The 21,309-nt window shown below is 38.4% G+C and overlaps 2 protein-coding genes across 2 annotated transcripts in view; both read right to left on the bottom strand.

Annotated features, from left to right (window-relative positions):
- Positions 1–18,700, bottom strand: part of LOC109930704 (peptidase inhibitor 16-like) — a 31,209-nt gene extending 12,509 nt beyond the window's left edge. The window contains exons 1-5 of the mRNA XM_048611840.1: positions 18,542–18,700; positions 11,217–11,435; positions 5,267–5,376; positions 4,493–4,581; positions 1,416–1,436 (exon numbers count right to left, since the gene is read on the bottom strand). Of these exons, the coding sequence (XP_048467797.1) occupies positions 1,416–1,436; positions 4,493–4,581; positions 5,267–5,376; positions 11,217–11,435; positions 18,542–18,700 (598 nt within the window). The remainder of the gene's footprint in view (positions 1–1,415; positions 1,437–4,492; positions 4,582–5,266; positions 5,377–11,216; positions 11,436–18,541) is intronic.
- Positions 18,701–20,417: 1,717 nt separating this feature from the next.
- LOC109930748 (bombesin receptor-activated protein C6orf89 homolog) overlaps positions 20,418–21,309 on the bottom strand; it is an 80,889-nt gene continuing 79,997 nt past the window's right edge. Inside the window, exon 11 of the transcript XR_007264747.1 lies at positions 20,418–21,135. The gene's annotated coding sequence lies outside the window, so the exon portion shown is untranslated. The remainder of the gene's footprint in view (positions 21,136–21,309) is intronic.

Below are 21,309 nucleotides of genomic sequence, written 5' to 3'. Positions count from 1 at the left end.
GCTGCAAACTTCACAGCCTCTACTTCATTCTCTACTTAACTGTATCTCTAGCTATTAAGCTGTGGTAAGATCATCACGAAAGCTCAGCGTTGCACAATCACTGGCACTCTCTTTAACAGAATAAGGTAGTAAACATTAGAAAGGAGCAAAGCATTTCCTGACCTCTACAGACAAGATGGCTCTCTGCAGCATGGGGCTGACATAAACAAGGTCCACATTATCTGGTATTATGGGCAACATTGAGGCTGAAGAAATGATCCTGTCTTGTGACATTTCTTAAATCTTAGTGCACTCACATTCTGCTATCTGGCATGATAAGCAGGCTGAAAATGATGCGGCTGACAATGGACCTCCTGCTTCCCCAAACCTCTGTTTCAAAATTCCTGTTTTACACACCCAATCACTGCTGCCTCTCCAGTGACAGAAACCCAAGGAGGAAGAGAAAGGGCAAGAGCTCAGCAATGCTCCTTCAGCTCCTTCATTTGATCTGGCACTCACAGCCCGTAGTTCAGATATTGGAACTACACGCATTTTGTCATGTAGAGTTAGGATCCATATTTGGTAAGTCCTATGGGCACAAAGGCTGTGATCAGATCAGAGCTAAAGGATAGTTCACTTGCTAGTTCTTTAGAGAATGAGATCACCCGATGTGTTCTGCTGCAGGGGGTTTCACTGAAGACTCTGTTGGGGCAGCATATTGATGAGTGCTGATGAGCCTGCCCACAGAGCTGCCGTGTGCAATGGGCAGCTTGCCAGATAACCCCCTTTTTACAATCAAGGACCATGGAGGAGCCAGGCTCCAGGTTGGCAGAGGGTATGACATAGAGCTTCTGTTCTCCATAGCCTTTGGTCTGCCTCTGCCATCATGGTGCAGTCCCAGAGGCACAGCTCAGGCTTCCCCCATAGATGTTGCAGTCTTTGTGTGGGTTGTTCACCAAATCCTTTGTCCTGCTTGAAAAGAAGCAATAACATTCTCTGGCAAATCCACAAACTGAACACACCACCTTTTAAAGCTTTTCACTGCATCTTACTGTATTATTCACTGTAAAAAGCAAGTTACAATAAATAAATAAATAAGTTATCATTCATTCTAAAACACTCCTGAGTACCTCCAGGCACTCCACAATGGAAGAAATTCTTTTAAAATGACCGTAACCATAACTTGGATATCTATACCTTTAAGTAACACTAGAACTGACCCATCCTTGCGTGTGAAGTGACCAATTGTTGCAACAACCAAAGTGGTCCAAGTTAGGCATTCTGGTGTCACATCAGCCAGATAGGTTGGGTGGTTTGTAATGTTGCTTCACTACGCTATGAAACGACACAGATTAATCTACCGATCAATTTTTCAGGCTGCTTTCAAATCAGTCACATTGCCCAACAGACATTCGCAATAAAGCATTATTTCTTACCTGTTGTCTTTGATTTAGACGCTGCAAACAAAACAATGAAACAAACTTCAAACACAGCTCTAAACACACTTAAAAGCCAACAGCCAGATTTAAAAGTATAGAAGTTTTCAAACCTGAAAAACAGTATTGTTAGGAACAGCAGAAAACTTGTGCAAAATTACAGAGGTGCAATAACAGTCTTACCTCAAGATCAACAAATATAAAGCACACATTGTTATAACATATTATAACTATTGGCCCATTAAGCCACTGTCCTTTTCCAGTTTTTATTAGCTGCAGCAGATTTAGATTCTATGGGACCAATTTCAAGGTAATGTCGTTAAGTGGTTTCTTCAGACCATCTTAAATTTTAATCTCCATCTATTTCTGTGGAGATAAGATCTGGCAGAATGTAAACAACCAGTGAAATTGATATCATTAGTTACCTACTGAATGAGTTAAGCTAAAATTAGCCCAATATCTCTACCCCTTTATTATTGTGTTATATTTTAATTATTCTACCCAAATTTTAAAATTGATTTTATATCTCACTATATGAAACAAATAGAAAATCTAAACCGCTTTTAAAATGATCTTTTCTTTTCCAATTTGCTTTATTATTCATCTGTACCTCCTGTATTACAGTGTCATACATGAGCACAATAATTTAAAAGATAATTCTAGAATCAAGAATATAAATTATTTAATTTTTGCCTCATTCTAATGCCTGAAAAATTGATATTTTTCCTGTATTTAAAGTTTAATATTATAGTCGCTGTTTCAACATCAATTACATTTGGTGTTCAGATCTTATTGTTCTCTGGACAGGAATTACTTTCTTAAGATATTTACTTGCACTTTAAGTATTGTTCTGTGAAAATAACTGCTCGTAATGGCTGAGCACACTCTATTGTATTTCGTGTTTCCAGGCAGATTCTGATGTATTGTCTTACCATATAGTCTTCTTGTTGCTGCTTCCCTATCAGGATTGGCAACCCTCTCTGTATAGCCACAATTCTACAGCAATTAAAGTTTTTTCTCCTACAGATTGCTGCAAGTTTATTTCGCCGTATGTCTGCACACCTCAGCAATGTCAGCCCTTACTGTGGCCCTGTCATTAACCTACTCTGACCTGCATGGGGTCAGCCACAAAAGCAAGATACAGTTTGAGCTGTGTGAGATTTTTGAGCAACCTAAATCCATGCTATTCAATCTATATTATTTACAAATAACATAACAAAATATGGCACGAAGATCAGAGCTGGTGATCTTTCTCAAAAAACATAAACACTGTCATGAGCTTGAAAACTACATGCGAAGTCCTCAAGCAGGATTAGAAGCAGTGCAGCAGTTACATCTGTACTAGGTCCACAGGAAAAAAGAAAATTATTACAGAAACTGTGAGTACTTGATTTTTTTTAAAAAAAAATGTTTAAACTGCACTGAAAATAGCATGAGCAGATATTTTTTAGAGACTACCATAAATCCCTGGACGTCAATAGCATTTGTAAAATACAGAACTTGTAAAATGTGAGAAAGCTGACTATCAACTTGCCTAACATGAATCGGAAAGCTACAGATGTCCTATCGATTTTAAAACAAGATATGCTTCCTAAATTTAGCTGTTGCAAGACCATGTTAGCAAGTAATGAAAACAGCCATTGAAACCATTGCAAATCGGAAACTATTTGAAAAGCCTTGGAAGCATGTTAGGACAATCCAGCCAAGCCATCACTGGTCCAAATTCTCAGACATTAATGACAAACGTCTCAAAAAGCATGCAGGAATGATCATGGTGCATGACTGAAATGCAGTTGTGGAACTGCCTAATCTGCTTCCAGGACAAAACATAAGATTAATATATCCTACACAGGCACATGGCTACCCACAGAGATATTCAAGTGTGTGATGAGCCTAGGAAAACACAACACTGAATGGGGCAACTTTGAGGAAAATCAACTCCAATTATACATAAAACACATGCAAAAATAAGCTTGGCTAAAATTATCCTGGAACTCTAGTCAGTGGACATTATCATGATAATGAAGGTCATAATGAAAAATCATCAGGATAACAGTCAGCACACCAACAACATGCAAGACTCCAAAATACCAAGTCAAGAACACCTAAGTGTGAAGTTTAAATTTCATGAGGGTTACACAATCACAAGATCCAGAAAAAATGTTAAGTCATTATACAGTCGCTCAGGCTCTTAAACTCTTAAATTCCTCAATTATTCTTTCCATATAAATATTTTATGAAACTACCCTAATGTATACATATTGTCCCTGTTGATACATGAAATTTTATCTTGCTAAAAAGGGATGTTGTGTTATTGCTTTAAGAGTTGTGCTGCTTTAAGAGCTGGATTTACTAATGAACCAAGGATAGGATGAAATCACATGACCACTACCATATGCAGTTTATCAGAAGAATAATGGAAGGAGGGCAATTAAGAGTCAACCACCTTGCTTTAGAGTTGGAGTCACATGTAGGTCAGACTGGGTAACAACCACAGATTTCCATCCTAATAGGCATTAGTAAAGCTGATGGCTTTTTACAACAATCAATGATATTTGTCATGGTTACCATTACTGAAACAGTATTCCAGATTGATTAGTTGCATTTATATATTAACAGGTGCTATCCTGAGTTCCAATAGTATTAGCCTAGTTCTCTATTCAGTGACATTATCATGATACCATTGCCTCCCATCAGTGAAAATTAATAGTTATTACTGAAATCTCCATTAGGGTCACACCAAAAAGTAAAAAAGATTTTGCCCAGTAGTTACATGGATCCCAAACTGATAAACTTGATAAGAAAGTACTGATTGGTACCAAAATTCCTTTGACTTTCTCCACCATCATAAGTAAGGTGCAAATCCCAATTCACCTATGATTGCAGTTCGTGATCCTGCACATGATCAGGACTGTCACATGATCAACTTTCTCACGGATGAACCTCTAGTCATAAAACCAGTCAAAAGTTAACAACCTTACTCGCTAATTCGCAAAGTCACAGAAAACTAGACTCAGCAACAAAGTAAGCAGCAGCAATCAAACAATATTTTCATTATTATGTAAAGGAATACTTACCACAAAGTTTATTAACACACTGAAATCCAGCTGGACATTCACTGCAGGGGATTCCTTTTTTAAATGGTGTCGAACCAACTACGTTACCACTAGAAATGGAAATATCATGCAAAAATTTGAGTGGATTGGCAAATTCTCTGTCAAACATTTTAAAGAAAGAAATTCTGCCTTTAATTGTCAGATGAGTGCTTTAAAGCCTTTGTATTCAGTACCATAAGATTTACACCATGAATCTAGAAAGATAAAGTATTTGTACTTACTGTGTTGGTGCAATGAGTATAATCTACTGTAGAAGCTTATTGCCTGATGTTACAGAATTTAACAAATCTAACAGAAATATAATACAAAAATACTACATATGAAATACCATAAATATTTCAATCTAGAAAGGCAAGAGTGCTGTTTGCAGAGTTATAGAGTCATAGAGTTATACAGCATGGAAATAGACCCTTCGGTCCAATTCATCCTCACCGACCAGATATCCTAAACTGATCTGGTCCCATTTGCCAGTATTTGGTCCATATCCTTCTAAACCCTTTCTATTCATGTATCCATCCAGATGCCTTTGAAATGTTGTAATTGTACCAGCTTCCACCACTTCCTCTAGCAGCTCATTCCAAACACACACCACCCTCTGCGTGAAAAGGTTGCCCCTCAGGACCCTTTTGAATCTTTCCCCTCTCACTTTAAACCCATGCTGTCTAGTTTTGGACTCCCCTATCCTGGGAAAAAGACCTTGGCTATTTTTGAGTGTTCAATCATATTTATACTTACGGAGGTGCATAGTTGCAAACCAGAATAGACAGGTTTTTATTATCCAGACCTTGTAGGTGATCACAAAACTGTGAAGCACAGCCCACCTTGTCAGTAGTTGCCCATACAACCTGTAAGATGAATAATCTTGTAATCAAAATATTTTTGGCAACAATTACAGAAGTTAACTGAGAAAGTACGCTATAAAAATTCCATAAAATCGATTAATGATTAAATTTATGGTCAAGTTTATTTTTTTTCCCAGAACAATTCTGATATACTTAAGTCTTCAGTGTAGATGGGGTATAAAAATAGTTTGCTTGTCATCTATCGCATAACAGTTCATTGCTATCAAAAACCTTAGCTTCGCCCAGGTACAAATGAAGTACTGACTTGAGTAGTTGTTTACAACTGTGGTTTTCCCCACCTAATTTTTCCCCCTCCTTTCCAAAAATCTCAAACAGCTTCTGGCTAAGATAATACTGCTGCCAGCAGCTCTATCATAGCTTTTGCAAGTGGTTATTTTCCTTGTCAGAATATCAAAAGATAATTATGGATGAGCAATGTTCTTCAGTCGATTTTAGTCTATTTGGAAAAATCCTGAAGTCTCCCGACTGCAGCATTTAAGTTGGCCTTTAAATTATTCCTAGATTTTTCACCATTGCCGCTGTATATGGGAGTCCATTCATTGTTAACTATTGTGCTGAGAAGATGTTACTGATATCACTCCTACATTTTTCTTTAACTGGTTTGAATCTGCATCTGCTGTCCTCAAATTCATTTAAAGTACTTTCCCAGTGATTGTCATAAATGTAATCATTTTATATATTTGTATAAGATTCCATGAGATACCTCAATTCAAGGCTGAAAACCTCATAATTCAGTCTTTTGACATTAGTGATGAGAACAGGACAAATCTCATATCTTTGTGATATTTGTCATCAGAGCAGAACACAGTTCACAACTGTAGGATTTAGCAAAATTGGACCAAGCAACTGATAAAGTAACATTACTTAAGATTTGAATTTAAACTAGCAAGAAACAAACAAAAACAGACTGTTAAAGGTTCTATATTTATGTAAAAAGGAAAATATTGGCAAAGACAAATGTACATCCATTACAAGCAGAAACTGGAAAATTTTTTATAGGCAATATGGAAATGGCAGAGAATATAAATAATTACTTTGTGTCTGTCTTCAAGGTGGAAGATATAAAAATTTCTCATCAATAAAAAATCAAATGAACTAGTGAGAATGAGGAACTGAAAGAAATTTGTATTAGTTTAAAAATAGTATTGGAAAAATTAATGACATTGGAAGTTGACAAATGTCTGAGATCCAATGGTCAATATCCCAAAGTGTTGGAAGAGGTGTGTATAGAAATAATGGATCCATTGGTGGTCATTTTTCACAATTCTGTAGATTCGGGAACAATTATTTCACTTCAAAAAAATTACAAATGTAACTCACTGTTTAAGGAAGGATTGGGGGATAGAACTGGACAATATAGACCTGTTAGCCTGATGTCAGTAATAGGAAAATACTAACATTGATTATAAAATCAAAAGTCCAATTGGGAAGAATCAACATTAAATTATGAAGGGAGATCAGGTTTAATAAACCTGTCAGAGTCTTTTGAGAATGTTCCAAGCAGAGTAGATAAAGGGGGACCTGACGATTTGATGTAATTGGATTTTCAGAAGGCTTTTGACAAATTCTCACACAGGAGATTAGCAAACAAAATCAGAACACAAGGAATAGGGACTAATATATTGTCATGGATTTGTTAATGGAAAGAAAATAGATAGAAAAAGTAAATGTGTCATTGTCAGATTGACAGTTTGTGACCAGTGCTTGGAGTGCAAAGTGTATATCAAAGAGTTAGATGTGGGGACCAAATGTAAAATCCCAAATTTGTGGATGATACAAAATTAGTTGGAAATGTGTGTTCTGAGAATGATGCAAAGATGCATCAAGTGGATTGGACAGGCTGAGTGAGTGGGCAAGAAAATGGCAGAATGTGCATAAGTGTGAGGTTATCCACTTCAGTAGGAGGACTGTAGGTTCAGAGTATTTCTTAAATGATGCAAGCTTGGAAACTGTTGATTCCAAAAGCATCTGATTGTCCTTGTTCATAAGTCACAGAGAGCTAAAATGTAAATACAACAAGCAATTGGGAAGGTAAATTAAACATCGGCCTTTGTTGTTAAAGGATTTGAGAGCAGAGCTAGAGATGTCTTCCTTCAGTTGTGCAGAACTTTGGCGAAATCACATCTTGAGTACAGTGTACAGTTAGGAAGGATATCTAAGGAAGGATATGCCTTCCATACGGAGTGTGCAGTGGAAGTTCACCAGACTAATTTCTGGATTGTCAGGACTTTTCTTTGAGGAGGAATTGAGGAGAGTGGTAACAGGGTGAAGAGTTGATCTATTTGAAACTTACAAACTTCTTAAAGGGCTAGACATGGTAGATGTACAAAGGATATTTCCCTGGGTTGTAGGGAAGTCTAAAATCATAGGACATGGTCTCGTTTAAGACGGAAATGAAAAGGATTTTTTTCGCTTCGAGATACTTGGAAATTATCTATCCCAGAGGTCATTGAACATATCCAAAACAGATAATGATAGATTTCTAGCTGCAAATGACATCATGGGATATGGAGGTAGCGCAGCAAGAAGCTTTGAGGTTGATGATCAGCTGTGATCTAGATTGGCAGAGAGGCTTAAGGGTCTGAATGACCTAGTCTTGCTCGTATGTTCCCAACCCAAGAGCAGCAATCAATGTGATTCTTTGAACTTGTATTCCACAGTTCTGGTTATAAATTTACAAAAAAACTATTGACATTATTGACTTGATTTCCAATGCCTTGCCATATTTTGTGTCAACTCAATCCATTTTTAGCAGTTAACAAATTGCAAGTTTCAAAAGACATTCAATATACTCAAGGTCTGATTCAACTTCACTAGTCATTATTTAATCACTATTCATGCACAATTACACCACAATTTTTCCTTCCTGTGTGCAGAACTTCATACCTGCTCATGCTAAATTTAAGCTGCCACTATTCTGTTCATTTACACATTTGGTACAATTCAGTTTGTAATTTTTAAGCTGCTTCCTCTGAATCCATTTTCCCTTCTAGTATGGTATAAACTGCAAATGGGAACAATTTGCACTGAATTTCTGAATCTAAGTAAATATTGCAAATCAGAAACTCTAAGACTTATTTTGCAGATTGAGGAAGTGATATTCAATAATTTTGATTAGTCAACTCAATATAATAGTTCAAAAGCCTCAGAAGTAATTGATTAATTAAAAATGAGGGAGGCAAATGAACCTCACGGTAAGACAACTGCTTATTGGCAGGTTCTACTGGATATTTTTTCAAGTTTCTCCTGTTCCCAAACCCCCACCCCTCACCTTTATGTGCCGGAGAGACTAGAAATAAGGATGTGATTATGAAGTGAAGGGTCATTTGAAGAATAAATAAATTGTAGCTATGTTATGCATTGGAAGATTGACATAATAATCAAGATGTACAGATCAAGTACTAGAAAGTGGGATTAGAATGGGTGGCTACTTTACTCAGCCCAAATAGACACGATGGGCTGAATGATCTTATTCTGTGCTTTGATTCTATGTCTGTATTTCTGTTGAAGAAGAAATATCTGGTTGTGGCGCATATGTTTAAAGTGAAAGTGGCAAAAGCAATTATTTCAAAATTATCACCAGTCATGAATAGGTCTCTGAAAGAAGTAATTGAAATAATGGTTCTGATTGACCTCAGAAATGAGTAAAATAACATTATTTTTTACAAGTAAGATGAGAGAAAGCTTGTATGCTGAAGAAAATTAATTATAGTGGACAGTTTAGATTTAATGGATTGAGGAATAAGAGGTTGCTATGACAAATTGAATTGTTGGTTGAGAAATATTGAATCTTAGTATCGATGATAAAATAGCTCAAAAAATGTAGTTAATAAGTCCATTAGGAAAAAAATAAGAAAGCTGATAGCTGGAATAATATGCTATTATGATCCTAGTTGATGTTATTACTGAACATGTTAGAAATCTGAATTGGTGAATCATATTTTGTTTTGATTTTACTAAGATGGTCTCTCACTAAATGTAAGCATTTAATATTGCAGATCTGATATTAACAACAAAACAGATGTTTATGAAGAAAAGAAATTAAGACAAAATAGAATAAACTAGACTATTTGCTTATAACACAAACGTAAAGAATTTTAGAAGTCACATGACACTACGCTGTAGTCCATCTAGTTTATTTGAAATCATAAGCTTTTGATGAAGGAGCAGCACTCCAGAAGCATGTGATTTCAAATAAACCTGTTGGACTATAACCTGGCATTGTGTAAGTTCTGACTTTGTCCACCCCAGTCCAACACCAGCACATCCACATTAAAGAATTTTAAATACACAGTAACATTATTCACAAAAAAAATTTTACAGATCCGAAAGCACCCCTTGTAGAGTACTCATTCAAGAAAACAAAGTCTCTTTCATTAACACCTCAATGGCTTAGTCTAACTGTGATTTCAACTCCCAGTCCAGAATATAGGATAGCCTTTTCCTTGAGCTGTCCTACACCTGGGTTCTCAGCTTCAAATACCCTCCTTAGAGTTTTATCTAAACACTTTGAGTCTATCCTTAAACTCCTTACTTTAAATTAACCTATTGTTTTGATTTTCTCCTTTTCTCAGCGGCACTGCTTTATACATACATCTTCATCCAAGTACTTCTGCAGAATCGCCCCAAGCTTTAAGCAAAAGAAACACTTCTCCCCCAAGCTATGGGTCTTTCGCTTAAGCTTAAGCCAAACAATTCTAGAACAATCCAACAAAAACATTAACACATGATTGTTTACCCAGCTCAGTCATAAATGTGCACATCTAATGTGCACAAAAAACGGTTTTGCAAGCTACCCCCTCAAACTGCTTTAAGATAAATTACTATGGCTGCAGAAGTACCTACCTTAGTTAATCATTCAACTCTTCAGTTACATGGAATATCCGTATGTGTCTAATTCAAAATTTAAAAATCTAAACTCAAAATAAATGGTATTACAAATACATATATATAAATTATATCATCCACTTCGCAATACAAAGATATAATTTAGAAAACAGAGCAAGGTTTGCAAAGAGCTTTAAGAAATAATTGACATGTTTTAGCTCTTGCCTGCAAGGTCCTGTCAGGTAACAATCCAAAACTACAGTGCCCTTTAAAGAGCATCTGATACCTGTCTGAATGGGTGGAGCAACGATGTATAGTTGAAGAATTATGAATGATCAATATGAAGTATAACCCATAGGTTGTTACTTGAAATAACGAAATTAGTGTCAAAAGTAAATGAAATTAAAAAGGGAGAGGAAATATTGCTGGAAGAGAAATATATAAAAGAAATGGAAAGAACAATAAAGTTTTTTTTATTATTAAAACCTAAAGTACATTTTCACTGCTATAAAGATTGTTTGCTAGTAACTAAGAGTTATCACAAGTTAAAGGATATTTACACTAGGATGAATATGGAATAACTTTTTCTAGGTAGCTTTACTTCTATATATAGGGTAAGAACAGCCTGTCACTCTTTCCATGTATTTGAAAGATAAGTTTCACAACAAAATATTATTGCTGCTTTTAGACAGTAGCTTTCTGATTTACACATTTAACTGCAAATGTGCAGTTGCCAAAAGTTGCTGTCAAATTTGTACATAAATAACAGTGTGTGCTATCAGCTTCATAGTTATTTCTAATATAAAATCCAGCCTATTACACATTTTAATCTTGACAGAAGCTTTGGAATTTTCTATTTGCTATGCAGACCACAAATAAAATTGATTTCTGCTGTCAGGAAGTTCCTTACCTATGATTAAAAAATCTTTGATGTGTTCATTAATCAAACCAAGTCAGCTATCTGCCCATTCTGAGGAGTAAACTAAAGTTCATACCTGTGTATAATGTCCACACATTTTCCCTGGGGTACAGCTCATATTCTCATACGTGTAATCAAAAATTTCTAAGTACCAGTCCTCGACGCCTGTCGCTGGGTCTAATGGACCATTCGTTGCAAACAAATTTTCTCCCACGTTTCCTCTGTTTGTATTGTGTTTCCAGAGACATTTATTTGCATATTTCTTCGCAATTTTTTCTAAATGTGTATCCCATTTCTAAAAGCAAATTAAGATAATATACACATAAGTAGAACAGAATTAATGAGCACAAAAAGGCTTAAAATTAGGGTAAGTTTGAACTGAATCTATTTGATTAAGGTATCATCAATGTCATGATTGAGACAAAATATGGACTGTCATAGGACATAAGATGTGGGAGCAGAAATAGGCCTTTCAACCTATCAAATCTGCTCCACTATTTAATGAGATAGTAGCTGATCTATCAGTTTTGAATGCACATAATCTGATATTAATACCTGGAACTTTCATGGGATAAAATCATTTTTAAAAATGGCCGCAATGATTACCTGATCGCAGCTTGAGCAAAGCTGCAGAAAATCAGTGGGAAATAAATGAAACTGCCTGAACTGAAATTCATACTTTACTAAAAGAGACTGAAACCAGTCAGGTGTATAAAAAGAAACTTGTACATCCCATTTTAAATTTAAACCTGAATGATAAACTTCACATTTTAAAGGTGCAAGACAATTCTGCAATTATTTCAAGCAACTGCTTTGGCAGAGCAATGGAGATGAATTTGTAATAGCTGTATTGGAAGAAATACTCTTTCTCCCTTAATAAAAACCAAAAGAACGGCAGATGCTGTAAATCAGGAACAAAAACAAAAAAGCTGGAAAAGCTCAACAGGTCTGGCAGCATCTGTGAAGAAAAAAACAGAGTTAACGTTTCAGGTCCATTGACGCTTCCTCAGAACTGGACTCTCTCTCCCTTCTCTTGCTAAGGGAGGACTAAGTAACCAGTGACAACACAAACTGTAGAAACATCCAAACACCAAGAACTGGAAGATTTAGTAATATGCATGGTTACTGCTCACCCAGGATACTGCTAACCAATCGTGGTCTCAGGTTAAAACCTAACAACTCAAGGACCGCAAAAGATTCTAAACTGCGTGTTGTTTATCTTTCTTTTTGTACTAATCTTGTACTATGTGGCCTGGGGTACTATTCACATCTCAGCTTTGCACTTATACTTTTGTATGTTTTTGGTGTCCTGTCTCTATCATTTTTCTCAGGGTTAGCAAGTAATAAAATTGTTCTTCCTTTCACTCAAAAAATCCTTGTTATTAGTTTCTAAATGTTTTTACCATGAGCTAATTAACTACAATTTTACTAAAGTGAGGTTTAGCTGTGTTTTTAAATGGCTATTGTTTTGTTAATTCATACATACATTCACAGGATGAGAGTGTCGCTGGCTAGGCCAGCATTTATTGGCCATCCCTAATTGCCCAGATGGCAGTTAAGAGTCAACCATCTTCCTGTGGGCAAGACCAGGTAAGGATGGCAGTTTCCTTCCCTAAAGGACATTAGTGAACCAGATGAGTTTTTCCAATAATGCAAGCATAGTCACCATTAGATGCTTGATTCTAGGGTCTTATTGAATTCAAATTCCACCACCTGGCATGGCAGAGTTCTGAACTGGAACATTACCTAGGTCTCTGAATTAATAGTCTGCTGATAGTACCACTAGACCTTTTGCCTCCCCTAAAATAAATCTTTATTGTGACCAACCAAGGAGGTTGAAAAGAGTGCAGTCGTTTCACCCCTCCTCACTAGGTCATTGCATTGATTGCTCAGTCACAGTTCATGGATATGATATGAAATTTTATCCAAAACCCTTTCAGAGGTCAATCAATACCATAACACAAAGATGTTGTATATTGATACTGTGAAGAGATCAATCACAGTATTCAAAATTTATGACAAATTTGCTGCATTCATTTTTCCCAACCTTTATTTGAGGACTTATTGGATTTAGAGAACTTTTAACAAAACAGTGAAGAAGGAGTTTTGCTCAATTTAATTACTTGACAGCAATATGACTTATATCAATTTAACATGAACCTACTAAGCACTATGGATGATTCTTTTTCATTCAGATATTGTCCAATTCCAGAATTATGACTCACGATATTGTTTCTGTATTGAGACTCTAACAACACATTACATGGTCAGCCTGTGTTTATAAACCAGGGGAAAGAGTAAGCCACATGGTCAAAGTGAGGGAGACCTCACCTGAGTAACACTAACAAAGAATGAGTATCTAGGGGATTGGGTCAAAGTGTGAATGTGGAACAGGGGAAAGAGGTACTGTGAATGAGGTTTACTGCAGAAATATAGTCTCCAGAGTGACAGGCAAATTGGAAAGGAAATAAGGTGTGGATCGAGAGACCTAACTGCACTAAGACAAATGTAGTATGATATTCAAAATGCAAGGAAGCAGCTGATTGGTAAGTAGGATTGGTCAGTGTTTCTAATTTTTAATGTGAAAGTTAGGTATTTAATTTGTGGTTTGTTAGAGTCTCTAGTCCTTTTCTATTTTACTTTTCTCTCTTTTTTTCTGAGAAATAGCTTGTAACATTTTCATTGGAAGTTCGTACTTATTCTAAGGGTAGAAAAATAGTTCTTCGACTTATGGGATGGCAGGTCAGAAAGGCCAAGCAGAGTGTACATCCTGCAGTATGTGTGAAGTCATGGACATACCATTTGTCCCAGACAAACATATCTACAGGAAATGGTACCAAGCTGTACAAGCTTCAGCTCTGGGTCTCAGATCTTGAGCAGTGGCTGGAATCACTTAACGCATCCAAAAGTCTACATCAACAGTAGACTTAGGGAGGAGGTCACACCACAGATTAGAAGCATTTAGGCAGAGAGGGGATGGATGACTACCAGAAAGTTGAAGAAAATCAGGCAGGTAGTGTATTAATCCCCTGTGTCTATCTTGCTTGCTAATCAGTATTCCATTTTGGAAACTGTTGAGGCAAATAGTTCCTCAGAGGACTGCAGTCATAGCCAAGCCCACAGCACTATGGGTGACTCAGCTGTGCAGAGGAGGCAGAAGGAGAATGGAAGAAAAATATTTTTAGGGGATTCTATAGTCGGTGGATCAGACTGGTGTTTCTACGGCATTAATTATGACTCCAGGATGGTGTGTTACCTCCCTGGTGCCAGGGCCAATAATAGCAGGGACTAGCTGCAGGACATCCTTCTAATGAGGGAGAATCAGCCAGAAGTTGTGGTCCGCATTGATGCCAACAAAATAGGTAGGAAGAAGGAAGAGGTCTGGAAGGCAGATTTCAGGGATTTGGGAAGGAAGTCTAAGAGCAGGACCTCAAGAGCAGCAATCTCATGGTTAATCCTAGAGCCACATGCTAATGGGTATAAGAACATGAGAATTAATCTATTGAACACATGGCTGCAGAACTCAGGTAGGGAAGAAGGCATCAGATTTCTGAGGAATTGGGACTGGTTCTTGGGCAGGAGTGACCTACACAAACTGGGTGGGTTACTTCTTTAAGGGATTGATGCTGGGACTGATATCTTCACATGGAGATTTACTGGTGCTGTCGGGTAGTTTTAAACTAGTTTGTTGGACATGAAAACCTGATGGGGTATTCCAAATTGGAAGGAAGCAAAATTGGTAAAATAAAGTTGCAAAGATTCTAGGGAGACTGGAAGACAGAAAAAAAAGGTATGATCTGATTGCCATCACAGATGTATGGGCTGTGCGGTGATCAGGACTGACTGAATGTTCAAGGATATTTGGCATTTTGGAAACACAGTCATGAGGAAAAGGTGGAGTCATACTAATAATAAGTTTTGGGAGCAGTAAATAAGTCAGGGAGGATCTCAGATCAGAAGAACAATATACAGTATTTGTTTGCATGGAGGTAGGAAATAGCAAAGGGCAGCAAACATTGGTTGAAGTTGTTTCTAGGCCACCAAATACTCGTGATAATATGGAGCATGTTATGAATCAGGAATGAGAAAGACATGTAGCATGGACAACCCAAGTTATCATGGGTGACTTCAAGTGGCTTATAGATTGGATAAACCATTTGAGCATTAAATCAGCGGAAGACAAGTTTCTAGAGTGTGTTAGAGATGGTTTTCTACAGCAACATATTGAGGAGCTAACTACAGAACATGTTATTTTAGATCTAGAATTATGTAATGATAAAGAGATTATTAAAAATGTTATTGGAAAAGAAACCTTTAGGGATGCATGATTACAATATGATAGAATTTGATGTTATATTTGAAAGTGAGGTGGTTCAATCTAACGCAAAGGTGCTAAATTTGAGTAGGGATGTTATGAAGGCAGAGAAACAAATGGACTGAGGTGAATTGGGAAAATACACTAAGGGATTAACTGTACATAAGCAATGGATGGTCTTTAAACTCAAGAAAGGTCAGTCAAACACGGCTAATAAAGGAAGTTAGAATTGTATGAGTTTAAAATAAAAGCGCTACAAAGTTGCCAGGAATAGCAGTAAATCTGAGGATTGAGATGTTTTTAGAATATCTTCAAAACCACAGCCATCTTCCTTTGGGCTAGGAATGACTTCAGCTAATGTAGCGTTTTCTCCATAATTCACATTGACTTCAGTTTTTATCAGGCTCCTTGATGCCATACAAATATTGCCTTGATGTCAAGAGCAGTCACTCTCACTTCACTTCTTGAATTCAGCCTTTTTGTCCATGTTTGGACCAAGACTATAAAGAGGTCAGAAGCTAAGTGAACCTGTTGGAGAACTAACTGAGCATCAGTGAGCTGGTTATTCATTCGCAAGTGCTGCTTTATAATACACTCAATTAGCCTGTCCAACTTTTCACTGATAATCTAGAGTAGACTCTTCACTGAACCAACATTCCTCTCCAGCTTGATGGTAATGGTAGAATGGGGGCTTTGTGGGCCATGAGGTTACAGATTCTGGGAGAATACAATTCTGCTGCTGCTAATGACCTTCAACACCTCATAGATGCCTACTTTTGACTTGTTGGATATGTTCAAAATCTGTCTCATTGAGCATGTTGGTAATATCACACAACATGACAGAGGGTATTCCCAATGTGAAGATGGCACTTCATCACCACTGCTGCACAGTGCTCTCTGCTACATATGCTTTCATGGAAAATTGTATTTGATTCAGGTAGATTGGTGAAAGGTCAAGTAGATTTTTCACTATTGTTAATTCCTTTACTGCTTGCAGCAGACCCAGTCTTGCAGCTGAGTCCTTTAGTCCTTTGGTAGTGGATATTGAAGTCCCCCATCCAGGGTACATTCTGGGTAATTGTCACCTTCAGTGCTTTCTCCAAGAGGTGTTCAAAATTTAGGAGTACTCAGCCAAGGAGAGGTGCTAACGGTTATCAGCAGGAGGTTTCCCTGCCCATGTTTGACCGAATGCATGAAAATTCATGGTTCTGGAATCTATGTTCAGGATTCTCAGAGCAACTCTTTCTTGATTGTATAATACTGTGTTGCCCCCTCCAGTGGATCTATCCTGCCAGTGGGAAAGGACATAATAAGGAATGGTGATGATGGTATATGCGATATTATTCATAGGGTACGATTCCATATGACTATGTCAGGCTACTGCTTGACAAGTCTGTGAGACAGCTCTCACACAAGCCTCCAGGTTTTGGTGAGGAGGACTTTATAGAGCTAACAGTGTTATTTTTTATATCCTTTCTGATGCCTAGGTGATGTCAGGTGGTTCAGCAGTTTATTTCCTTCTTCTAGGTATTTTTAGTGTTGATATAAGTAAGTGGCTTTCCTGGCCAATTCAGAGGCAATTAAGGATCAGCCACAATTGTTTCATGCCTGGAGTCACATGTAGGTGAGACCAGGTAGGAATGACAGATTTCCTCCCCGAAGGTATATCATTGGACAAGATTGAATTTTTTTAACAATCGACAATGGTTACATGGTCACCGTTAGCTTTTCTATTCCAGATTTTATTGAATATAAATTTCACCATCTGTCATGGTGGAAGTCAAACCCATGTCCCAAGAACATTAGCCTGGAACTCTAGATTAATAGCTCAGTGACATTACGATGATACCACAATTTCTCCCAAGGAGTTTGCACAAGTCTTGAGGGGAATACAACTGAATTTTGCTTTCTTCTGATGCCTTTGATCTACTCAAAGCAATTTTCCTCAGATACAAAAAATGTATGTCCTACACTAGTTAAGGAGCATGATTTGATGTTGTTTTGGCTGGACACAAGACATAGATTTTATGAAGCAGAACCCAACTTGCTAAGTCTCCAACTTGGATGACATGGTGCCTCAGTGGTTAGCATTGCTGCCTCAAAGTGTTATGGTTTGATTCCAGCTTTGGGCTGTTTGTGTGGAGTCTGCACATTCTCCCCATGTCTGTGTGAGTTTCTCCAGGTGCTCTGAGTTCTTCCCACAGACCAAAGATGCAGGTTAGGTGGACTGACCTTGCTAAATTCTCATGGTGTCCAGGGATGTGCAGGCTACATGGATTAACCATGGGAAATGCAGGTTTCCAGGGATAGGGTAGGTGGGTGTGTCTGGGTGGGATGCTCTTTGGAGGGTCGGTGTGGACATGATCGGTCTGCTTCCACACTATTGGGATTCTATGATTCTAACTAGCTTTGAAATATGAGCAGAATTGAAAGGATCTGCTGAGCTTAAAATAAATAACAAACGTTGAAACGTGATGGAGAATGAAGTTTGTTGAATACAATTAGGAGAATCTAGGTAGGACACATTTTAAGAGGAACCAGATTTGTAAGAGATGTTAAAGTGGTTAGAATCGAGGAAAAAGAGGAATTATCAATGTTGGAAGAGCGCAGCCGGTCAAACAGCATCCGAGGAGCAGTAAAGCCCGAAACGTTGACCCTCCCGCTCCTTGGTTGCTGTCTGACCAGCTGTGCTTGTCCAAGTCCACATTTATTGACTCTAGCTCCCAGCATTTGCAGTCCTTACTGTCTCCAAATATCAATGTTGGATGACTTGAAAGTTGAATGAAGTTATTGACAAATGAAAAACTGCTACAGAATACACAGAGATGAATGACTACCAACATACATAATGATGATGGCAACGGAGGAAAGATCATTGGTAAGTGATCCAGAAATTGGCTTGGCAAGTGTCAAAACGAGCCCCATCCAATCTGGTGGAATCCCATGACCCAGGGTTGGTGAGGTACAATCAACTTTCTCACTGTGACTTTTTTTGGAGAGAGGATGGGGAGATCATTTTGTTTTCGTTCAGCTGGTCTTCACACCCCTCTTCGGAGTCACTGTGAGGGAAAGCAAATGCCACTTACCATTGCCAGCATGTTGGATGCATCGGATGCTGAAGAGCGGAACTTATTGTGTGCGTCCACTAGCTCCTTCTTCTCTGTTTTGTTCAGGGAGTTGCTGGACTTGGGGAACGGCAGAGAGATGAGCAGCACGGCGAGCAAGCGGAGCGTTCCTGCTGTCATCCTTCCTCGCAGACCCTGTGACAGCCTGGTCCTCACTTCACGGCCAGGGCCTCTCCCGGGTCAGAGAGACAGGGGAAACGAAGCGCAATGCTCATGATTGTGATGCGGGAACAACTTTATGACGCTTCCCGGTAATTTCGCGGCGCCGTTTGATATTAACCTTTAGGAGAAGTCAGCGCTGAAGGATTGAGCTGCAAGGTGCACAACTGCAACGGCTCAGGATCTTTATTTCGCTAAGGTGGACCACACATGAGATTAAATTTAAAAAAAAACGATTTCTGTAATAGAACAAAAGAACCGTGCGGTCTCTGGCGATCTGAAACAAAAACTGAAATTGCTGGAGAAAACTCAGCAGGTCTGGCAGCATCTGTGGGAGGAAAGCAGAGTTAACGTTTCCAGTCCGGTGACTCTTCAGATAGGGAAAGGTGAGGCTGAACTCAAGTTGTGGGTGTGAGGGGGAAGAGGTGAGGGATAGGTGGAGATGGTAACCCCATTTAGGGAGAGGTGAAAAGGAGTAGGTAAACAAGGAGATTATGGGTAGCAGGCCAGGATGGAAGAAAGATTGAATAAGTGGTAATAGGTGCTAAGAGTGATAAATTGGGTTTGCTGTGCTGAATACAACTCATATAACATGATAATTGGTCTAGGAGTACATGGGAATGGGTGACTGTGCTACAGGCAACCCATGTCATTATAGGAGCAGGTGTGGGATGGTAAAAATTCCACAGGGCCCATTCCCTCCTGCACACTCTGGTACACTCCTCCTCCACTCCCAGCACCTTCACAACACCATCCCAAGCAATCACAGAAGATGTAATACCCGCCCATTTACTTTCTCCCTCCTCACTATCCAAGGCCCCAGGCACACCTTCCAGATGAAGCAGCAATTCACCTGTTCATTCAGTCTAGTATTTGCTGCTCACAATGTGGTCTGCTCATTGGGGAGATGAAACGCAGGCTGGGTGTCCACTTTGCAGAGCACCTACGTTCTGTCCACAAAAGTGACCCTAAGCTTCCAGTTGCCTGCCTCTCAATGCACCAATGTGTTCCCAGAGCAACATTTCTGTCATAGGTGTGCTGCAGTGTTCCAGTGTGAGTCAGCATAAGTTTGAAGATCAACATCTCATTTTCCACTTGGGGACCCTGCAGTCTCTAGGACACAACATCAATTTCAATACTTTACAGCCCGATTCCATTCTTCCATGTTTTTCACCCACCCAACAACCACTCCTGTTATGACAAGCATCGTTTTAGCACAGTGACCCCCTTTCCCACGTACTCCTCGGCCTGTTATCACGTTATATGGTTGTATTCAGCACAACTAGCCCATTTTCTCATTAGTTTTTTCCCATTAACTCTTAGTTATTATTATTACTACTTATTCAGATTTCCTTCTGTCCTGGCCTGCTATCCATTATCTCTTTGTTTACCTACCCTTTTCATAGGTCTCTCTGGGCTCCATCTCCACCTTATCCACTCACCTCCACTCTCACCCACCACCAACTTCAGCTTCACCTTTTCCCAGCTAACAGTTCTGATGAAGAGTCACTAGACTCATAACGTTAAATCTGTTTTCTTCCCACAGATACTGCCAGACCTGCTGAGTTTCTCCAGCAATTTCTGTTTTTGTATCAGATTTCTGGATGCAGTTCACAGATCTGATAGATTCCTGGTGGCGTGGCCAATCAGAAACAAATTAGACTCTTCTATTTGCACATTTATACAAACAAATGTTTTATTTTTGATCCATTTTCCATATGTTCAGAACAATGCACAAAATACCAGGACTGTAGTACAGAATAAAAGTAAACAGACAGTTATCTACAATCATTTTATTGTATGATAGTGAAAATTAATTTAAAATATTTGATGAGATTACAAGAGTCAAACTAAACAGAATTCAGACACAATTTTCTGCAACTTTGCAATTATTTGGGCTGCTTTTTATGCGTAGATATGTTACTATTCTTGTTGGTTTAAGGCATCTGTTAAGAGACAGGCCACACGGTTTAACCACAGAAATCAGGACCCTGGTTCAAGATATTTTTTAAAATCGCTTTGTGCGCCTGATCACATTCCTTGTAATAAAGTCTATATTTTCCTGTCTGTATCTATCAAGATTGAAGATACCAATGCTGGAATACTGATTTTGTTGTTCACTTTTCTTCAAATTTAGGCATTCATCCTGCCATTTTCTTCATTTGAAGAGTGCATTATGTGGCACTGCATAAATACAGCAATGCGCAAATGGGGCTATGGCATTTCTGAACTGCCTTACAATCTTTGCACATTGTGCTGCACTGGTTGTGCAGTTTTCATGTCTTTGCTTCATTAGAATCCAGATTTTATACGACAGTAAAAGAAGTATTCCCTGGGAGTCAGTTCCAGGAATGTCGTTGCTCTTATTGAACAAACATCTTCATGAGTATTGAATGCTTGAATAAAAGAAGTATTTCAATTTAGTCAGAGATAGTAGGAACTGCAGATGCTGGAGAATCCGAGACAACAAGGTGCAGGGCTGGATGAACACAGCAGGCCAAGCAGCATCATAGGAGCAGAGAGGCTGACGTTTCGGGCCTAGACCCTTCATCAGAAAAGGGGGAGGGGAA

The sequence above is a fragment of the Rhincodon typus genome, chromosome 25 (assembly GCF_021869965.1).
Source record: "Rhincodon typus isolate 14 chromosome 25, sRhiTyp1.1, whole genome shotgun sequence".
NCBI classification, from domain to species: Eukaryota; Metazoa; Chordata; class Chondrichthyes; order Orectolobiformes; family Rhincodontidae; genus Rhincodon; species Rhincodon typus.
Note: the sequence above shows the minus strand (reverse complement) of the source record. Positions and strands in the feature narration are given on the sequence as shown.